We start from the raw sequence: 20465 nt of genomic DNA, 5'->3' as shown, positions 1-20465 counted from the left end.
TCATTTCCATTATTTTTGTGATAAAAAACTTTCTATGAATATCCAATTAACTGATATAATTTTCTTGAAGATAAATTTAAGGATTCCCCCAAACAAAATATTCCTCCACACCCTTCATTTAGAGAACAAATAATGATAATAATGATTACAATGTATTCATAGTTTCGTCCATTATCATATATCCTGTCACAAATTTATCTCGGTACGGGGTATTTCCTTTGCAAACAAACCAACATACGCACACATACACACAAATGTGAATTATGTGTATTTCATATCAAATTCAATTTAACTTAGCTGCCAGAGGGGAGGTTGTATTCTACAATCTATTCAAAGTAATAGTTTAGTGTCTATGATACTCAACTCCTCCGTTGTCTCCTCATCCTAACTTTGGTGTTTTTCATATGGTTTCATTTTCTTAAGCGTTAATGTTGTTGTTGCTGTCCCCGCATTTCTTCTTCCCATGCCATGAAAACTCAACTCCTCCTGTTGAAAGTGCAAAAACCGACACATTTACATTTTTCATTTAGTTGTTGGTGTCGATGTCGGTGTTGTTGTTGCTTTTCAATGTTTTCTCATTTTAGTGATTCTCATGTTTTAGTTTTTCGGGGGAGTTGGTTGTAGTTTGCCAACATGAGAAAGGACATTAGCAGCAACACAGCCAAAGACTTTGTGGACACATTAAAAAGTTTTCCATTTTTCTTGGCTAGCATGGAATGACATGTTTTAAATATAAAATAAAACAACAACAACAAAAATAAAATAATAATCTTTTACATATCATAGTCTAATGTTATGGTAGAGTAATATATACATATTCGGATATTTTTCTAGTAGAGAAAAAAATATTTTCCTTGAGACCATGAAATAATATGAAGAAAATAATAATAATAAACAACTTCTGTGTTTGTTTTCATTTGTTAAACAATTTACACAAACATTTTCCCGAGAAAAACTTTCATTATTTTTCAAACATAAATTTGTGATAATTTTGTCGTCGTTTTTATTTTGTTTTCCTTTTTTAACTAAAAACATCTTGACATTATTTGTCCATGAAGTTTGAATGTGTATGCTTGAGTTTATGCTGGACTACACAGTGAAACCCTTTTATAAATACCATAATTGGAACGTGAATATATTTTCTATGTGAAAATTAATTTCTGAAATATTTGCATACACATTCATATTTCTGTGTGTGAACTCAGCATGTGAGTGAGAGAGAGAGAGAGTCTAACACAATCATAGTAGCTTACATTGGTGTTGGTTGGGTTATCTTGGGTTAATATCTTTTTAACAAAAGTACCGCAATCTAGATCCATTATATAGGTGGCTTAGAATGAGTTATACATTTTTTTTTGCTTATGCTCGATTAGTAGTGTTACGAATTTCCCTAGGCTTCACTGTACATTATACCATTGTTTGTTATAGTACTTGTCACATCATCATCTTCATCATGTAGACATATCGTTCTTTTTGTCCTAGAAATGCTCACTCTCTCCACACATATTTGTTGGGTTGAATGAACAGCCTGGCGTATGAGCAACAATATTTATTTTCTATGTTTAACAAATCGCTTATACGACATGATGTTCCTTATGGATTAGAGAAGGAAAATAAACAATGTACACAAATATATTTTAAATGCAGGAAAATTCGAAAAAAAATAAATATGAAAAATTTTAATTATTTTTCCGTATCCAATTATCCCGTCGGAGTTGCTTCTCAATAATTTTAAAATATTTTATAATTGTAAAGCTTTTCAAATTTTGTGTCGTTTATTGTTCCGCATTCTGCATCGAGTCCCTGATGTCAGATAAGTTCTTTATATTCCTCTCTAAACATATTTGTTGGGTTGATTGAACAGCCTGGCGTATGAGCAACAATATTTATTTTCTATGTTTAACAAGTCGCTTATACGACATGGATTAGGGAAGATATTCAGGAAAAGGAAAAAAACAAATGCTGGAAAATTCGAAAAAAATATATTTTTTTTTTTAAATTTAAAAATGGTCGCTTATAAAAGGACAACGGAGCTTCTACAGAAATGTCGCCAGCATAGGTGAAGCTTCTCAATAATTTTAAAATACTTTGGACTTGTAAAACTTTTCCAAATGTTGTGTCGTTTGTTTTTCCGTATTCTGTTCGGATTTCAGTATAAAAAATAGGCATTGATGTCAGAAAAGTTCATTTTATTCCTCTCTCTACATATATTTGTTGGGTTGAATGAAAATCCTGGCGTATGAGCAACACTATTTGTTTCTATGTTAACAAATCGCTTATACGACATGATGTTTATTACGGTTTATAGAAGATATTCAGGATGAAGAAAAAGATAGTGTAAAAAACATTTAAAATGTAGCAACATTACTTGGAAAAGTCAGGACTTTGAAAATATCAGCATAAAAATGAGGTCTTTGTGGAGATTTGACAAAAATAATCCCGTTGTGTGGTGTTGAAAAACAAAAAAATAAAAAACAAATAAATGCTATTCTGTGTCCTAGCAAAAAATTTTGTAAAAAAATGCTGTTGGGTGGTCCCTAAAAAAATTCAGAACAAATCTAAATTTATGGGTTCTACAAAACATTTCATTACAGAAATGGGGCAATTCTAAGTCTTTAAAAAAATAAGGTCAAAAGGTCTTAAAAAATATCTGAACGAATAATTTTAGAAACAATGCTATTGTGGGTCATTAAAAAATTCAGAACAAAACTAATGCCATTGTGGATCCTACAAAAAAATTGTTACAGAAATGGGGTAATTCTGGGTCTTGGAAAAAATTAGGTCTAATGTAGGTCTTAAAAAATATGAGAACAAACAGAAGGCCTTTATGGGTCCTCGAAAAAAAAACAAAAATAAGGATTTTGTAAGAAAATTAGAACAACTATAGTCCTTTATGTTTCATTAAAATATTTATTACGCATAGTGGGTCCTGGAAACAAATTAGAAAAAATGAAACCTGTAGGGATCTTAAAGAACCGAATTTTAAAACCTATGTGTCTGTAATTCGCTATTTCGTTCTCTCAAAAAATACAAAAATCTCTTAGCAGACAATTCACGTTTCCACATAGCCCCTGTATAAAATAAAAATGTTAGGTAATGTTGAAGAGTATAAAAAGTTCGATCCGACTAAACTTAGAGCCACTTTTACTTGTTTATAAAACATAGTTGGGAATTTTCGGAATTTTCCTCGGGTTCAAATACCTCATGAAATCGTAATATTTTTATTATTTAATATCACTCAAATTCATTTCCTTAACTTCTTTGCTATACTTCTATTTTTTTTTAATTATCTAAAAATCCTACGCCATTTTTCATTTGCCCCCACCCCTAGCCATCACAATAAATTATAACACATTTTATGCATTAAAAACATAATTGAATATTCATCATAAAACACAATATGACATACATATACACACATTTCACGGTGGGTGATGGTGATTTAGCTTATCAGGTTCTACAAATTTTCGTTTTAATAACTCCTCCCACACACATACAATACAACCTGCTATAAATCTAGGCTAACACACACATACACAGAAAATACATACATATATGTATATGACAAACTATGTGATTTAAAATCATTTTATTTCTAAACAACAATGTTGCTGTTGATTTTTTCTGGGATTACCTAACATTTGATGCCAGGAAGCAACATAATCACCATGAACCATTCATGGCAACAACAACGACAACACAATGTATTAACATCCCCATTCGCCAAACGCCATAACAATAGCCACAGAAAAATGAAAATAAAAAAACTAATAACAAAAACAACACAATTGAAGAAGTTTGTAGTAGTTTCGGGTGACACATTTTATATGACAGCCAGCAACAGGAGGCGGAGGATAATGAATTTGGTTGGCCAAGCAAAAAAGGTTATGAAGTCATTTAGAGAAATAAAATAAAAAAATAGTAGTGAAATAAATTCTCAATTACACATAACTCATAAAAGTGGCAACAAATCGGTTAGTTAGTTAAACAACATTCAAATGCTACTCTTCGCACTCTTTACTCTTTTTAGGTAAAACATTATAGAAGAGTACGTATGTAACTGTAACAAATTTGACATATGGTTTTAAATAACATTTTCAAATTGTATCCTTTTTACCCACCCACCCTGTCACCCACATAACAATAATTAATCTCATATAACATCATTATAACACAGATGATAATTATCATTATCATAAACATCATTCTACCAAAAACCGTTATCATAATTTGTTGAGCATTTCTGTTATGTATATATGAAAAAAGAGAATGAGGGCGAAACATGTGTGACTCTCTCTCTCTCCCTCTCTGTTATGTTGTGGGTGGTTTGTTCCGTTTTGATTTCTGTGAGTGTGTGTTTGCGTTGTTTTTGTTCTTTTGCCCTTAATATTTGTCTCATCTAACAGTGCCTATACCCGTTGTCTACCTTCAATTAAGTCAAATGACAGCACACAACCAGTTTATTAAAAAGTCACAGCCATTATGAGCCATAAACATATCGAAATGTCATCCTTTTATAGTCCAACTAATTCTTTAACATACGCACACACACATACGCAGGCACGTAGGCAAACAAATTGGGGATGATGTTATTACTGTGTAATGTTGCCAGTGATGACAATTATGCGTTTTTTTCATTGAAGATAATGTTATTATAAATATACACAAAATTTAATAATTGAATAAATTGATGAAAAATAATGTTATAAGAAATAAATAAGAAAAAATGTATGTGATCATGCAAAGCTAAAACTAATTAATGCAAAAATATTAAATTAAAATATATTAACTAAAATTAAAATGTAAAAATAAAATATGTAAAAAAAATCAGAGAAAATTTACTCAAATTTGTGTCCAAAGTAATAGTTGGATTGAAGGTATAAATTTAAGGCAATGTGTAAATATTATACCCAAAATAACCATATCAGAGGTAGAGGACGGGGTATTTTAAACCTAATTTCCCTGAATACTAATATATGTATTAGGTTGGGGAAAAGGAAATCCATTACTTTTTTCGCAGATGTCTGTACTAATAGATTTCTCGTAAAGTATCGATCAAACAATCTCAGTAAAAAAAAATATTATGCTGTTTTTCAATTGTGAATTACAGGGTGTTAAAAATGAAAGTGAACAAATATGTACATCGCAATGGTAGGTCGGTCGTCGAAACTGTCGATGAAATCGGAGAAATGATCGAAGTTGACCGGATTGTTAGCAGTCATAGCTTCAGCCAGGAGCTAAAAATCAAACTTAAAACTATTTTAAGCCATTTACAATTGACCAGAAACTGCCAGAATTGGTCAAGGGGAGAGATGTCGTGTTCCACCAGGACAAAGCTAGAACACACACATCTACAGTGACTGGCCAGAAAATTAGGGAGCTTGATTGGGAATATTTAATGCATCCGCCATACCGACCGAATTTGGCACCAAGGGATTATCATCTTTTTCTTGCATTGCAAAATTTCATTGATGATAAAAAATTTGTATCTAGGGAAGATTGTGAAAATCGACTACTAGAGTTTTTTTTGCAAATAGAGAGCAGGACGTCTATGAGATTTCTTTTCACTCTAAATTGCACTGATTTGTATCACTTTGGCGATTTGTTAGATTTTAAATTTTGCCAACATTGCTATTGGCACAAATATTAAAGATGACATGTGTGAGTATTTTTAACAGTAAATTCCTAAGAGCGATTTGCTCACCAACATCAAAGTTCTAAAATGAGTTGGAGAGAGCCTTAAAATAAGGTTATCAACTGTAAAAGATTACGCTCTCTACAGAAATAAATTTTAATTTTGCCTCATTCGCCACATTTTGTTAATATTGAGTTTAATATTCTTTTTTACTTAAACAATTTTTGAGTAGCAAAGTTTAGGGTAGTTATTTAAAAATAAATGAGGTAAGTGAAGGAATAAATGAACACATTGGTTAAAAAATTACGAAATTTATTAATACTTTTTTTTGTATTTCCATTTTTGTAATTAAAATTAAATTTGTATATGAAATTTAGAACATGCAATTAAATAGTAATAATTGCTCAAGCTTTGCTGTGTGTGTATTAAAAAACGTTTTAATATTTAATTTGTTGCTGTTTAATATGTTAATTAAACATTGAATTTATATAAGTTTAAATTCCGTGCATTCTTAAAATATTTTAACATTATTGATTCTCCACAAAGCATTGCTGTCTTAACATAATATGTGTATGACTTTTATGTTAGTAATGCAATAACTCTGTTAACAACAACAACACATTTAACCCCAATAATCGTCTAAAACAATTTGCACTCAAATATTGTCGATAGGAAAAATCTATAAAAATTTTAAAGAATAAAACTCTCTGTGCAAGTTTTAGATTTTCACTCGAGAAAGTTTGCACTCATTTGTAAATAAGCCCCACACACTTAATATAAATAGTGTCAACTTGGCGGTTTTTCTTTTGCGAAATAATTAAAAAATTACACATTAACCGTCAAAGTGCGTAATTTCTACTTGAATTCGATGTGCAACGTTGTCAACCATGTGAAATATTATAAGGAAAATTTTGACAGATGATTGTGATACATCATCTTATTATTGCATCATGGTTATAACCACACAATTATCCTGAGTTATGTCAATATATCTTTTTTATTAAAAATGACTCGGGCCGGTGAAATTTGTGGCAGTAGGCTATAACAGAACATTTTTGTCGAAACTTTTAGTCGTCACTAACTAAATATCTCACTAATTTATTTAGCGAAATAATTCTATCTATTGAATTTTTCCACCACGTTCGATATAATTTATATAGCAGAATCTATATTCACATAGCGTAAAATCCTGCGAATTTGTTATTGCCCAAAAGTGAAGAGGCCCATGGAAGTACGACGACGCAACGCTATTATTGAGGGGATAAAAATTGCATGGGCGTTTTATAATCTATACCATAAATTTATTTATTCGTTTGCTACACCTCCAAAAATTTATCCCATTTAAATTCTGTGTCGATTTGCCCATTTCAGTATGGCGGTCTCTCTGCCTAACTGTTGAAATCATGACCGAATTTGAAATAATTAAGATAGATCTTAAAATGTTTCCATTTCCATTTCAGCTACTTGCTATGATGCCTAGTACTGAAAATGGATATATCGGTCTACGTTTTGGTATCAAGAAACAAAACCAAGCAAAGTTAACGAGCCATTTTTGGCATTTTGAAGGTGTAAGAAAGGTTCAATGGTTGGATATAGACTCATTTCCTGCAAGACCGGCATAAATCAAATTCGTGATTTTAGAGTTACAGACGTACTATCGATATATCAGACTTCATGTTGTCCACAAAACACTCTGAGAACTTGTAAAAAATCCCCTGTTCTCTGTACGGTGGTATTCAATTGAAAAATTTAAAATTAATTTTCTGCTAAATCCTTTTTTAATGTATGCCGGTCTTGCAGCAAATGTGCTTAATTAGTCCAATATCAGGCAACCCAAATCGAAATTTCAGCTAAATGATTCTTTAGGGGAAATAAAAGAACATCATGCCCACGTAAAGTTCACAAAATCAGATTACGAAGTTATTTTAATATTTTACACAAGAATTTGTACAGTTAACATTTTTATCGTCAAATATTCCTCTAAAATCGCAAACACGTTTTAAAGAACTTCTACTATTTTTGCTACCCATTTTTTAAGGAATATTTATTTATTTTCTATAACCCTTTCTACGGCGTTTTACTTAATAAAGTGTTGGCATCACTGCACAATTCTCTCATATTACACCATTGCACACACTACTTCCTCCCCAAAAAATATACCCAATTGCCAACAACAATGTATTGCAAAGCAATGCACCCTGAGAACATTGTGAGAGTCAGTAAACAACACGAGAGAAACAAAGCAAAAAAACGAGAAGAGACCATTCAGAAAAAAAACAAACAATGAGATTCCATTAAAGGTTTACAAACAAATAAAACACAACAACAAAAGCTTATGAAAATGTCATTTAATGTAATTGAGAATGTTAAAAGGAGAGCTTCAATTATATTTTTTAACATTTTTTAAATACAAAAAACATCGAGGGTGAAATGGGGAGGGAGACAAAGACAGAGCGAGAGGTAGTAAAGTAGAGACAAATAATGTTTAGTAGCAATAAGTGACATTAGCATGGCTATGGTAAATGGTGTTAAGATTTGTTGGAATGCTATTAAGGTTGTTCACATGATGTGATTTGTTTGGTACAATTAATTAAATAAATAAAAAAATTATAAATTAAATAAACAACAACTAATTTGCAATAAATAAATAAAATACAATTGGTATCCGAAAAACCACGCCAATACTACTGAATTAAATAAATAGTTTCATGAAAAATCAATCAATTATTGAGTACAGACCATAAACAAAAATTTCGAATAATTTAATTTGCATTTTGAATATTTTTTTTTGCATATTTTAAGTGTTTTCTTAAAAAAAATATATTGAATAATTTTCATTCCACCCTATATTCTTAATTTGTTTGTGAGTTTTTTTCAAAATCTCTTAAATAGTAAAACGAAATTCCATAACAATCAAAACACAAAGTTGTTGCTCGTCGTCGACGACCGCCGTCGTTCATACAAAGTTCGAATGTCCGGACAGTCGTCGACAATAGCCAAGCAGCAGCAACACAACCCAACGTCGTGGCGTCAGCATTGCATCTTCGCCGCGTTCACCCACAATATATCGTTCGTTCGTTCGCTTGATGTACGACATAACGTGGCGATAACTCGCATAAACCACATTTGGGTTCCAGAGTTACGTCGTTTTGGATTTATTTTCACCGGAATTACGACGTTTTCGTTTTTTCGTTGTTGTTTTGCACGGTGTTACGCTCCGCAATAATAATGAATCTGTGAAATGTAATTTAAATTCATTGTACGATGTAACTGAGGCACGAGCGAGCTGGCTGGCTGACTGGGAGAATTATTGAGCGATACTTTTAACGAGATTTTGTGTTATAGGGTTGCACTTTTTTCTCCATTTGCAAAAGACAATCGGGTTGTGTGATTGCTGGGTGGGTGTAATGGGGGTGGTTTATTTTGTATGAAGCAAAAAAATGTCATTTCGGAGGGTGGAGATGAATGGTTAATGTTTTCCGACTTGCCTTTTCTGATAGTGCGTAGGTACGTACGTTCGGTATGTAGTTCATGGTGGTGTTCAGATTGATATTAACACCATTGACTTTAATACCTCTTCGTCTGTGTTTTTTGAGCAATATGCGACAATTCATTGTTGAAAAATAAAAACTTTTCCTTCACTTCCTGAATTTCCATCTACTTTGTCTTGACTTTATTTTCCTACCATAACTTTAGAGCAATAAAAGTTTTTTTCTTCGGATTTTTTTCATTGATAAGTTTGTTGAGTTTTTTAATGTGTGGCAAGAAAAAAAAACAAAAATAGTAGAAGAAAATTAAGGAAATATTAAAACGTGCCGTTGGAATATTAAAGAGATCGATGCCATGTCCAAAGTGACAAACAAACGTCGGCAATGAAGGGGTTACAATGGGATTATTTTTGCGAAGGTATGCTGCAGAAAGTATTTCGATTAAGAATTACTTGCGGTCTGGATTGCGGTTTGGAAATTTATGCAGGACATGGTTTTCCAAAACTAATTTAAGAAAAAAAAATGACCGAAATACACAGCTTTTATAAGGAAATGTTGGAACAGTTCGCCAAATTGTGTTCCTCTTTTTAGGACCGACTTCGAAAAGCTTTAAAAACGTTAAATACTTATACATACTATTGGGCGCCATTAACAGGTGTTTTGAATGGCGCTAAATAAAAGTAAATTTAGTTAAGAAATATCGATACCTCGTACATGGTGGACCCATAAGGATATCATTTGTAAAATTTGTATCAAATATGTTTTCCAAAATACTAAGGTTATTTCATACTTTTAGGCACATCATCGTTGTACATCTTTTCCATTATCATGAAAGGTATTTTTTTGTAAAGGGTCTACTAAGGCGTACATTTTTTAAATAAAATTTTTAACAGCGTCCTTTAAGGCGGTTTTTTTTAAAGAAATAAGAGTCTATTAAAGCGTTGATTTTTTAAAGAATATTTTTAAAGAGTCTATTGAGGCGTGGATTTTTAAAGAATAATTTTTAAAAAGCCTATTGAGACGTGGATTTTTTATAGAATCTTTTTTTAAAGGATCTTTTAAGGCGTAGATGTTTTAAAGAATAGTTTTTAGAGGGTCTATCAAGGCGTGGGTTTTTTAAAGAATATTTTTTTAACAGGGTCTATCAAGGCGTGGGTTTTTTAAAGAATATTTTTTTAACAGGGTCTTTGAAGGCGTAGATTTTTAATGAATATTTTTAAAGAGTCTACGTAGTGGATTTTGTTTGAGACCATTTTTTGAAGGGTATAGGATGGGCTTTTCAAATCGAAATACCGTTTCTCTCCTTCAAAAAAAATCCAGAATGCAAACTTGGTGGGAGAATGCATCCACTGAGAAATACTAATGCATACATTTAGGCGCCACAAACTCAATATCGCTAAATCATGGTAAACTTAGTTACGTAAAAGCGAAACCTTGTACATCGTGAACCGATATGGACAATGTTCCGAACCATTATCCTGAAAGTGATCATAATTTTCCATGTAGCACTATTTACTAATGCATACTTTTAGGTGCCTTTTTAATTTATTTTTTCCTGTCCTTTATTTTTCAATTTTTTCTTTCCTTTTTTCTTCAGGAATAGAGAATATAAATTTATATAACACACTTTTTTGATAAATAAATAACAAAATGCAAAATGTATCATCAACTCACCTGAATACCGTGAGCGCCACCCTGCTGTGAAATATGCAACTGCTGTGTCTGTTTCATTTGCAACGTTGTTGTTGTCGTCTGCTGCTGTTGTTGTTGCTGCTGCTGTGCCTGTTGTTGTGCCATATTTGGATTACCCTGCTGACCAGCGGGTCCATTGCCCGGACCATTTAGATTGGGACCCGAATTTGGACCATTTTGATTATTGGCATTTGGTCCCGCCATATTCGGTGCATTCTGTTGTGGCCCACGGGCATTGGCATTTTGTGGCTGTTGTTGCTGTTGCGACTGTTGGACTGGTGACATGTTGGGTGGACCATTTGATGGGCCACCTTGATTTGGTCCCAAACCGCCGCCAACACCCGGGCCACCACGTGGTCCGGGGCCTTGCATAAAGTTTTGTCCCGCATTTGGTCCCTGGGAACCGACGCCACCACCGACCGGTCCACCAGGACCACCTCCGGCCGGACCCATGCCAGAATTGTAGGGCGAGTATTGTGGTTGTTGTGTGGGATTTTGTGTTTGAGATTGCTGCTGACCAGGACCATTTGGTTTGGGGAAATTACCCACACCGACGCCACCACCCCCTCCACCCATGGGTCCGTTGGGACCCATTGCACCCATTTTGGCTTGCGACATGTGCTGCTGTTGTTGTTGCTGCTGCTGCATTTGCTGTTGATGTTGAAGACGTTTGAGATCGAAATCATTCTGTTGTGAGGAATAGTAGAGCTCCTGTTTGATATCCAAGAAGGACTGTTGCTGTACATTATTGCCACCCATGGGACCACCAGCACCCGCTTGACCCTTCTGCTGGAATTGTGGTGGTATATTTTGATGTTGCGGATGTTGCTGCGGACCATTAGGACCCTGCATAAAATCATTGGGTCCCCCAAAACCACCCACATAATCATTGTAGCGGCCATTGGGTCCACCACCACCGCCGCCACCCATCATTTGATTCTGTTGCCCCTGATGCATGGGAGGTCGTGGGAAATTCATGCCACCCATGGCATTCTTGTGTTGATGCTGTTCGGCCATTTGTTTCAGCGTTTGGGCGGCAAGCGATAATTCGGACATGGGTCCCGAGTTGGGACCATTTTGGAACTGGGAACGCATTTTATTCATGCCTTGAGGATCGTTGTTGGGACCACCACCACCAGGTCCACCACCCATGGGACCACCCATTCCCGGGCCGACATTGGGACCACCGGAATTTGGACCACCACCACCGCCAAATGCTGCATTGAACTGGGCCATGGCATTTTCCGATTTAACATTCAAACTGTCAATCAAGGCCTGGACATTGGGCGGTTCCACCTTGATGCCATCCTCGGTTTTAATGTCCATCAAGGGTTTCTCGTCAAGGGCATCCAAAAAGCCAGGATTGAAATCTTGCAAGTCATTGATGAGTTCCTTGAAGGTCTCGTTGCCGACGGCGCCGTCGTCTCCCATGAATTCGGGAAAGGCGGGAAAGTTACTATTCGGACCGCCATCCTTCTCCAAACCGGCCAAATCGGGGAAATCATGATCAGGCTCACGTTTACACTCCACCAAATTGCCTAAGCCACCCATATTGTTGGATTTCTGTTGTTGCTGCTGAGCTGCATTCATGTTATGGCCACCCATTAGATTTGTAGCATTGCCGCCACCACTGCCCATATGCATGCCGCCGTGATTGTTGCTGTTGTTACCATTATGTTGTGGATCACCCTGGGGACCAACGCCGCCGCCACCGCCTCCGACTCCACCACCAGTGCCTGGACCACCCGGACCACCACTGGCACTTACACCCGGTTCACTTTTAACGGAGGTATTGGTCAGGGCCTTCACTGTGACATTGGTGCTAATCTGTTGGGGTTGAGAATTGGCCGCCGAGGTGGTGAACTCCAATTGCTGGACAATTTCCACAGAGAATTTTAGATTCTCTGAGCCATTGTTGTTGTTGTTATTGCTATTATTGGAATTGTTGTTATTGTTGTTGGGCAATTTGTGAGGCGGTTCGAAATTTTCGGCACCATTGTCGGCATCGTCAGCGGGTCGTTTTAAGAACTTTTGTTGCTGCAAAGAGAAAGAGGGCAGAGGGAAAGGGGTTATTAAGGCTTCGATATTGAAAATAAATTAAAATTAAATAAATAAATTATTGAAATCATTTATATAGAAATACATATTTAAAAAATTGAGAAACCAATTTACCCAAATATTCATTAAAATTGTTTTAGCAGCTTAAGAGATTCACTAAGAGAGATGTATATGGAGAGAGGAGTTTTACGTTGCGAGAGAGTCAGTTAGCCGTTTTTAAAGATTTATGATGATCGATATTTATAGCCTAGTTAATGAACGGCATGCGATTATCGAGGATGATCAGAGCTGAGGTTTTTTGTTTTGTTTTGTTGTTGTCTGCTTTCAGTTTAAGTATCACGCCTTCGTTATTCTGGAACTGTGTGCAAGCTTGGCACTTTGATTTAATTTCTTTGTTGTTGTGTGGTTTTTGTTTTTCCGTTTTTGTTGTTGTTGTGGTAATTTATCTTATAATGGGTGAGCGTGAGCGAGGTGAAACATATACGGATCAATTGCGGATTTTGTTTTTGTTATTTATTTTGCGTTTTATAATTTTCGCAGATGTCTTCGCAGCTGAGTTTTTAAAACTTTTTGATTTCTGCACATTCTTTGTTGGGTTTTGAAGTCTTTCATGATTTGCAGTAGTGGTTGTTGTTGTCTTTGTTGATGTTGATTTTTATTTTTAATGTTTGTTGTTGTTTGTGATTTTTGTTTTTGCTTTTGTTTAAATTATTTTTAATTTAATTTTTCTTAAATGTTCTTTGGTTTGTGAATTATATTTTTTTGTTTTATTTGGTTTGGATTTTCTTTAGTTTTGGATATATTTTTTTTCTTAATTTATAGGTCTATTAAGATGGGGGGTAGGAAGAGAATATTACATAGGTATATATTTTTAAAGGAATGAAAAAATAAAAATGTACACCAGTTGCCCAGGAGGCATTTGGTCCCTGGGAATCGACGTTACCACCGACCGACCATCACCACCTCCGACCGGGCCTATGCCACAATTATAGGGCGAGTGCTATGGGGTCTATTATACATTCATATAAAATAAAGTTTAACACACAATTTTTTATTGTTTTTTATTTCATTGTATATTTATATAATATTATTATATTCGTGGATTTTTTATAGAATATTTTTTAAAGGAGTTATTAAGGCGTAGATTTTTTTAAGAATATTTTTTAAAGGGTCTTTTAAGACGTGAATTTTTTGAAGAATATTTATATAATTTTATATTTATATATAATTTTTAAAAGCCTTGGATTTTATATAAAGAATAATTTTTAAAAGCCTTTTAAAAAAAAAAATATATATATTTTTAAGGGCCTTGGATTTTTTAAAAAATATTTTTAAGGGCCTATTAAGGAGTGGATTTTTTAAAAAATATTTTTAAGGGCCTATTAATGAGTGGATTTTTTAAAGAATATGTTTTTATAGGCTTGGATTTTTTAAATAATAATTTTTTAAAGCCTTGGGTTTTTAAAAGAATACTCTTTAAAAGCCTATTAAGGCGTTGATTTTTTAAATAATAGTTTTCTAAGGGCCTATCAAGGCGTAGATTTTATAAAGAGCCTTTTAAGACGTAGTTTTTTAAAGAATACTTTTTTAAGGGCCTATTAAGGCGTGGATTTTTTAAAGAATACTTTTTTAAGGCGTGTATTTTTAAAGAGTCTTTTGAGGCGTATTTTTTTCAAGAATATTTTTTAAAGGCTTGGATTTTTTAAAAAATATATTTTTAAAGGCTTGGATATTTATAAGAATATTTTTGTATTGGATTTTTTAAAGAATACTTTTCAAAGGGTCTATTAAGGCGTATTTTTTTAAGAATATTTTTTAGAGTATTTATTGTTTATTATTTTATTTAATGATGTTGTTTATATTGCTGTTTTCCGCATAAAACAGAATTATTAACATTTATTTTTATTATTATTAATAACTCTATTATTGTTGGTGTATATTTTTTCGGACACGCATTAGCCAGTTTTGCTACAAATTTGTTACGCTTTGTTATTCAAACATGGCATGAAATTAAACACCCAAACTATAAGCCACATTAAGTGTCCTTGAAAACACGTTATGGCATTTTATACAAAATTATTGCAAAAATTCTTCTTTCGTATATTTAATTCCACACACACACACATCTGATTGTCATAATTTAACTAATTGGATTTTTCAATAATAATTTTTAACAAGACTGTGAGATTTCCCTACCGCCAACATCTTTTAATCCACTAAAGTTGATTAGGTCAAGATGTCCGTGTCTATGTGTGTGTGTGCGTTTGCATGTTTGTTATTAAATTGAAAATTGTCCAGTACTTGTGTTTTGTGGTTTTTCAAATTTCCACCACGTTTCCCAATGGCCTTTCTGGGTAAAAGTAATTCTTAGAATAAATTATTTAAGATGATGACGAAGACGACGACGACGACGATGCTGATGCTGCCGATTTGGCACCGCTAGAACCAAACTAGAAACCGCAAAACTAATTAAACCTCTTGCAATTGATACACAATAACATAATGCACATATGTGTGCATATGCACACACACACAGTCAAATTTAAACATATTTTAAATTCTTGGAAAATTGTTCTTTTCGAAAAGCATCGCAAAAATCCTCCTAACATTCCATAATCATAAAGTGAATTGTTTGAATTCGTCTCGTTACGCTTTCGTCGACGAGTGCTTTGGGATATTTGAGATTTTAATGTTTGGAAGTTTAAATGGATTTAAGTAGTGTGAAATTAGTAAGGTGAATTGGAAAAAAATATTTACATGTCTTTGCCGATGCAAATTCTATCACAAGTTTGCAGAGAAGAGCATTTATCTATATAAGCTTCTACATGTTTTCTATGACTATGAAATATGTATTTTTTAAAGAACATATTTTTTCAAAGGGCATAGATTTTTTTAAAAGATTTTTTAAAGAGCCCATTACGGCGTGGATTTTTTAATGGTCTACTAAGACGTTCTTTAAAAAAAATATTTTTTTTAAACCGGGAATTTTTTAAGGAATATTTTTTAAAGAACAGTATCTTAAGAGGTCTATTAGGGCGAGGATATTTTTCAAAGGTTCTATTAAGGATTGGATTTTTTACAGAATATTTTTAAAGGATGTTTTAAGACGTATATTAAGGCGTGGATTTTTTTAAGAATATTTTTAAAGGGTTTATTAAGGAGTAATTTTTTTATGAATATTTTTTAAAGGTCTATTAAGGCGTGGATTTTTTAAAAATTATTTTCTTAAAGGTCTATTAAGGCGTGGATTTTTTAAAGATCATTTTCTTAAAAGGTCTATTAAGGCTTCGATTTTTTAAAGATTATTTTCTTAAAGGGTCTATTAAGGCGTGAATTTTTTAAAGAATATTTTTAAAGGGCCTTTAAGGGCGTAGATTTTTTAAAGAATATTTTTTAAAGGCCTTTTAAGGCGTAGATTTTTTAAAGAATATTTTTTAAAGGGCTTTTTAAGGCGTAGTATTTTTAAAGGGCATTTTAAGGCGTAGATTTTTTAAAGGGCCTTTTAAGGCGTAGTATTTTTAAAGGGCCTTTTAAGGCGTAGATTTTAAAAGAGTATTTTTTAAAGGCCTTTAAGGCGTAGATTTTTTAAAGAATATTTTTTTTAAAGGGCTTTTTAAGGCGTAGTATTTTTAAAGGGCATTTTAAGGCGTAGATTTTTTAAAGGGCCTTTTAAGGCGTAGATTTTTTAAGGAGTATTTTTTTAAAGGCCTTTTAAGGCGTAGATTTTAAAAGAGTATTTTTTAAAGGCCTTTTAAGGCGTAGTATTTTTAAAGGGCCTTTTAAGGCGTAGCTTTTTTAAAGAGTATTTTTTAAAGGCCTTTTAAGGCGTAGTATTTTTAAAGGGCCTTTTAAGGCGTAATATTTTTAAAGGGCCTTTTAAGGCGTAGTATTTTTAAAGGGCCTTTTAAGGCGTAGATTTTAAAAGAGTATTTTTTAAAGGCCTTTTAAGGCGTAGATATTTTAAAGAATTTTTTTTAACCTTCCAAAGCCCCAGAATGAAAATTACAGCCACTTCGATGGGAGAATGTACTTCTAAATATGAAAAAAACAGCATGGTCTTTATAAAAGAGCTACGTCAAATCATGGACATGAAAATAAGTTTCTAGTTCTTAATTAGATGAGAAAATTCGGTTAAAACCTTGAAACCAAAAGAAATTCCGAGAACTTTTCTATAAGACGTATATTAGGTCTTCTATGGACTGAAAGCTTCAAGACTCCCATTTTGTGGAAAGAGGATATTACACCGATCTTCTATGAAAAGAACGATTTACAAAGGTATCCTTTAGACAGAAAACCCTTATTAGAATTTCGATCCTCCTCCTCTCCTTTCATTTTCAAATGATTTCCCTTTTGTTCAGTCAATTGCATTAATTTTTATTGAGATTTAGTTATTCATTCCTTGTTAGACCTCTTCGGATTCTATTCTCCTTATACATCCATCTTCCTTTTATTTTTGACATAAACTATTACATTTTCTAGTTATACTACCAATTGAGGTGGTTTCCGCATCCTTGAACTAACAAGTTGATACACACATACAAACATAAAATTTATTCATCTACAGAAAATTGTTATCAATGTGTGAGTGTTTGTAGTTCATTATTTTCGTCACCATGAGCTTCTTTATATTATAACAAAAACACTATGTATACATATGTAAAATTGCATTCGACGAATATTCGAGAAACAAACAAAACAAAATAAATAAATTAAGAAAACCCCCACCTAAAGACAAAAAATGGCCAACATATTGGAAACATATTTAAGTGTTTTTTTACTATGAACGTGTTCCCTTTCGGTTGTTGTTGTTGTTTTGTATTTCCAGTATTTAGGGAATTTTATGCATAAACTGAGTAAGGGAAACCCCCAACAACTACAGATTGGCACGCATGTTTAACATTGTGTCAAACACTTTACTGTGGTGTGGAGCGAGAGAGTGTACCTTATCAACCTTAAATATAAAAAAATAGTTTACAAGTGGAGTAAACCCCCCATTTACATTGGAATTCGTATGAATGCACTGGCCATATAAGATCTATAAGTTTTTTAAATTTATTTTTTACATTAAGGTATTATTTTTTTTTATTTCATATGCATCCTATAAATGTTAAAGTTAGTTACCTTAAATGGAGCCAACTTAATTTATGTAGATTCAGATTACCATAACACATTCGTATGTACATACATATGTATCTTCTATGTTATTTTTACTATTTTAGTTAGCAGTCGTAGCAGTGAAGCAGACCAAAACAGAAAAAATGCAACTTAAAAGTAATTTAAGTTTTTACGACACCATTGGTAATAAAAGACAAAAATTGTATTTTACTCCAAAAGAACACATCTCTCTCGCTTTTATTTTTGTTTTGTCTGGAATTGACTGAGATGAAGTTATGGTGTGGTGGGGAGGATAGGTATGTTACAGCAGCACGTTTGTAATGCAAGGTAGGCAAATACTTCTTACAATAGAAAAATCAAATACAAAGATCTTGGACATATAGGGGGTATATCTAGTTTGCTATTTATCGTTATTAAAGGAACTGCTAAATATTCCGCTATTTTCCATTCATGACCTGTAATAATAAAACAGCATATTCACATGTGACGAATCTATAGGATCTGGCTGCAATTTTTCTTTCTCCTTCTTCCTCTTTCATAAAATTGTCATATATTTTTCAAGAAATACCCTCCACCATAAAGGGTAAAGGGTATATTAAATATATATTTCTGCTTACAAAACCTCTAAATATTTACCAGAGACCCCATGTCCGATCTGTGCCTAAGTCTGTCTGCTGAAATCACGCAATATTTATGCAAGATATTTTTTTTTTTGAGTTTCCTACCGAAGTGACGGCAATTTGGCAGTCCAAGTTCTTCAAGGATTAGAACTTTGGCAAACATTTTTAATATAGGTCCATGTTTTTGAATAGCTTCCTTATAAATGTCCCTTCTGCATTTCCGGTATTTTCAAGGGGTTTGTCCCATTTTTCAACAAAGTGGTGAAACATACTCTAATTCAATTTCGCTTTCCCCACTCGATTTCTAGAACGAATGTGCTTTTTTCGAATTCTAAGGAACGATAAATGGTTTCCATTTTCTACTTTTAAATTAAAAAAAATATATTTCTATCCACTTTTCCGATATTTTGAAGATTTTTGTTAATCTTTTCTAATTCAGTTCGCTTCCTCTACTCGATATAGAACACATACAATTTTTTTCAAATTCTATAGAACGAAAAAAAACTTTATCGGAAACACGACAATTAGACGCGTCACTAATTGGGCTCGTCCGGGAATTGAACCCGGGACCTCTCGCACCCGAAGCGAAAATCATACCCCTAGACCAACGAGCCGGTGTTGGAATTACGTTTAAAATTTATTTAATAATTAAGAAAAATTAATAATTAAGTTTTTAGTCATAACATGTTTTACAAATATTCAATTTTTTACATTTCAAATATATATTTTTTAATATTTATATATTTTTTATATGCTCATTTTTTTAAATATTAAAATATTTCTTTAATTAGTTTAATATCTTTAGAAAAAAATTAAATGTATTTTGTTCAATTTTTAATTTTTTTAATGTTCAATATTGTTTTAAAAAAATTAACTTTTTTTTAAATATTTAATTATTTATTTATTTTTTTTTTTGAAAATTAAAAAATTTTTAAATGTTACAATATATTTTAAAAAATATTTTTGTTTTAAATTAGTTTTATACCTTTAGAAAAAAATTAAATTCCGAATATATATATATATATATATATATATATTTTAATAATACTTAAATATTTTTTTAATATTCAATATATTGTTTAATATTTCTTTAATTAGTTTAGTATCTTTAGAAATATATTTATATTTATTTTTTAAAATAATTTTTTGATGTTCAATATTTCGTTAAAATATTCAAATAATTTTTTTTTAAAATTTAAAGATTTTTCTAAAAATAGTCAAATATTTTTTTTTACAAATATTTAAATATTTATGTTTTAAATTAAATTCAAAAAAATATTTAATTATATATATTAAATATATTTTTTTAATTTTACTTGAACATTTTTGAAAAAAAAATATTTGACATTTCTTTGTTAAATCGCAGTAATTTGACATTCCGGATTCCTAGTGAATAAAATATTTCATACGGGAATTCAACCTGGGACCTCTCGCACCCGAAGCGAAAATCATATACCTAGACTGACTAGGCTGCATTACAATTATTTAAAAATAGTCAAACATTTTTTAAAAATATTCAAATATTCTCATTGAGTAACAAATCTTCCTGCCAAATATCATAACGATATCTCCCAAATTTCGACATTTTGCTGGAGTTTCAGCCAAATTGACTGTAATTTAAAATTTTTGTGAATTCTTATTATTTATATATTATATCCCTACCAAAAATTAAAAATATTGGACCCAGTTTCTCTTTTCACGTTTTAAAACCGAATTGGCTCTATTTCTATTTTTGGTTCTTTTGGTTGGCAAATATTCCTACCAAAAATTATCAATACAGTGCACGTTTTGATGTAGCTCACATATAAGAGTACCTCCACATTTTCAATATTTTGAGGTTTTCAGATTTTTTCTCAC

General features: G+C 32.3%; 1 protein-coding gene and 1 non-coding gene across 2 annotated transcripts in view; both read right to left on the bottom strand.

The window, feature by feature from the left end:
* The window catches only part of LOC133329923 (neurogenic protein mastermind-like), a 187284-nt gene that overhangs the window by 47949 nt on the left and 118870 nt on the right, over positions 1-20465 (bottom strand). The window contains exon 2 of the mRNA XM_061538382.1: positions 10798-12852. Coding sequence (XP_061394366.1) covers positions 10798-12852 — 2055 coding nt within the window. The remainder of the gene's footprint in view (positions 1-10797; positions 12853-20465) is intronic.
* On the bottom strand, positions 19151-19222 carry Trnap-cgg (transfer RNA proline (anticodon CGG)). Its single transcript has one exon. It is a non-coding gene; the product is annotated as a tRNA-Pro (tRNA).

Source organism: Musca vetustissima, unplaced genomic scaffold (genome assembly GCF_032173495.1).
Source record: "Musca vetustissima isolate MV318-11 ecotype Yass unplaced genomic scaffold, APGP_CSIRO_Mvet_v1 utg1514, whole genome shotgun sequence".
Classification (NCBI taxonomy): domain Eukaryota; kingdom Metazoa; phylum Arthropoda; class Insecta; order Diptera; family Muscidae; genus Musca; species Musca vetustissima.
This window is presented reverse-complemented; position numbering and strand designations above follow the sequence as displayed.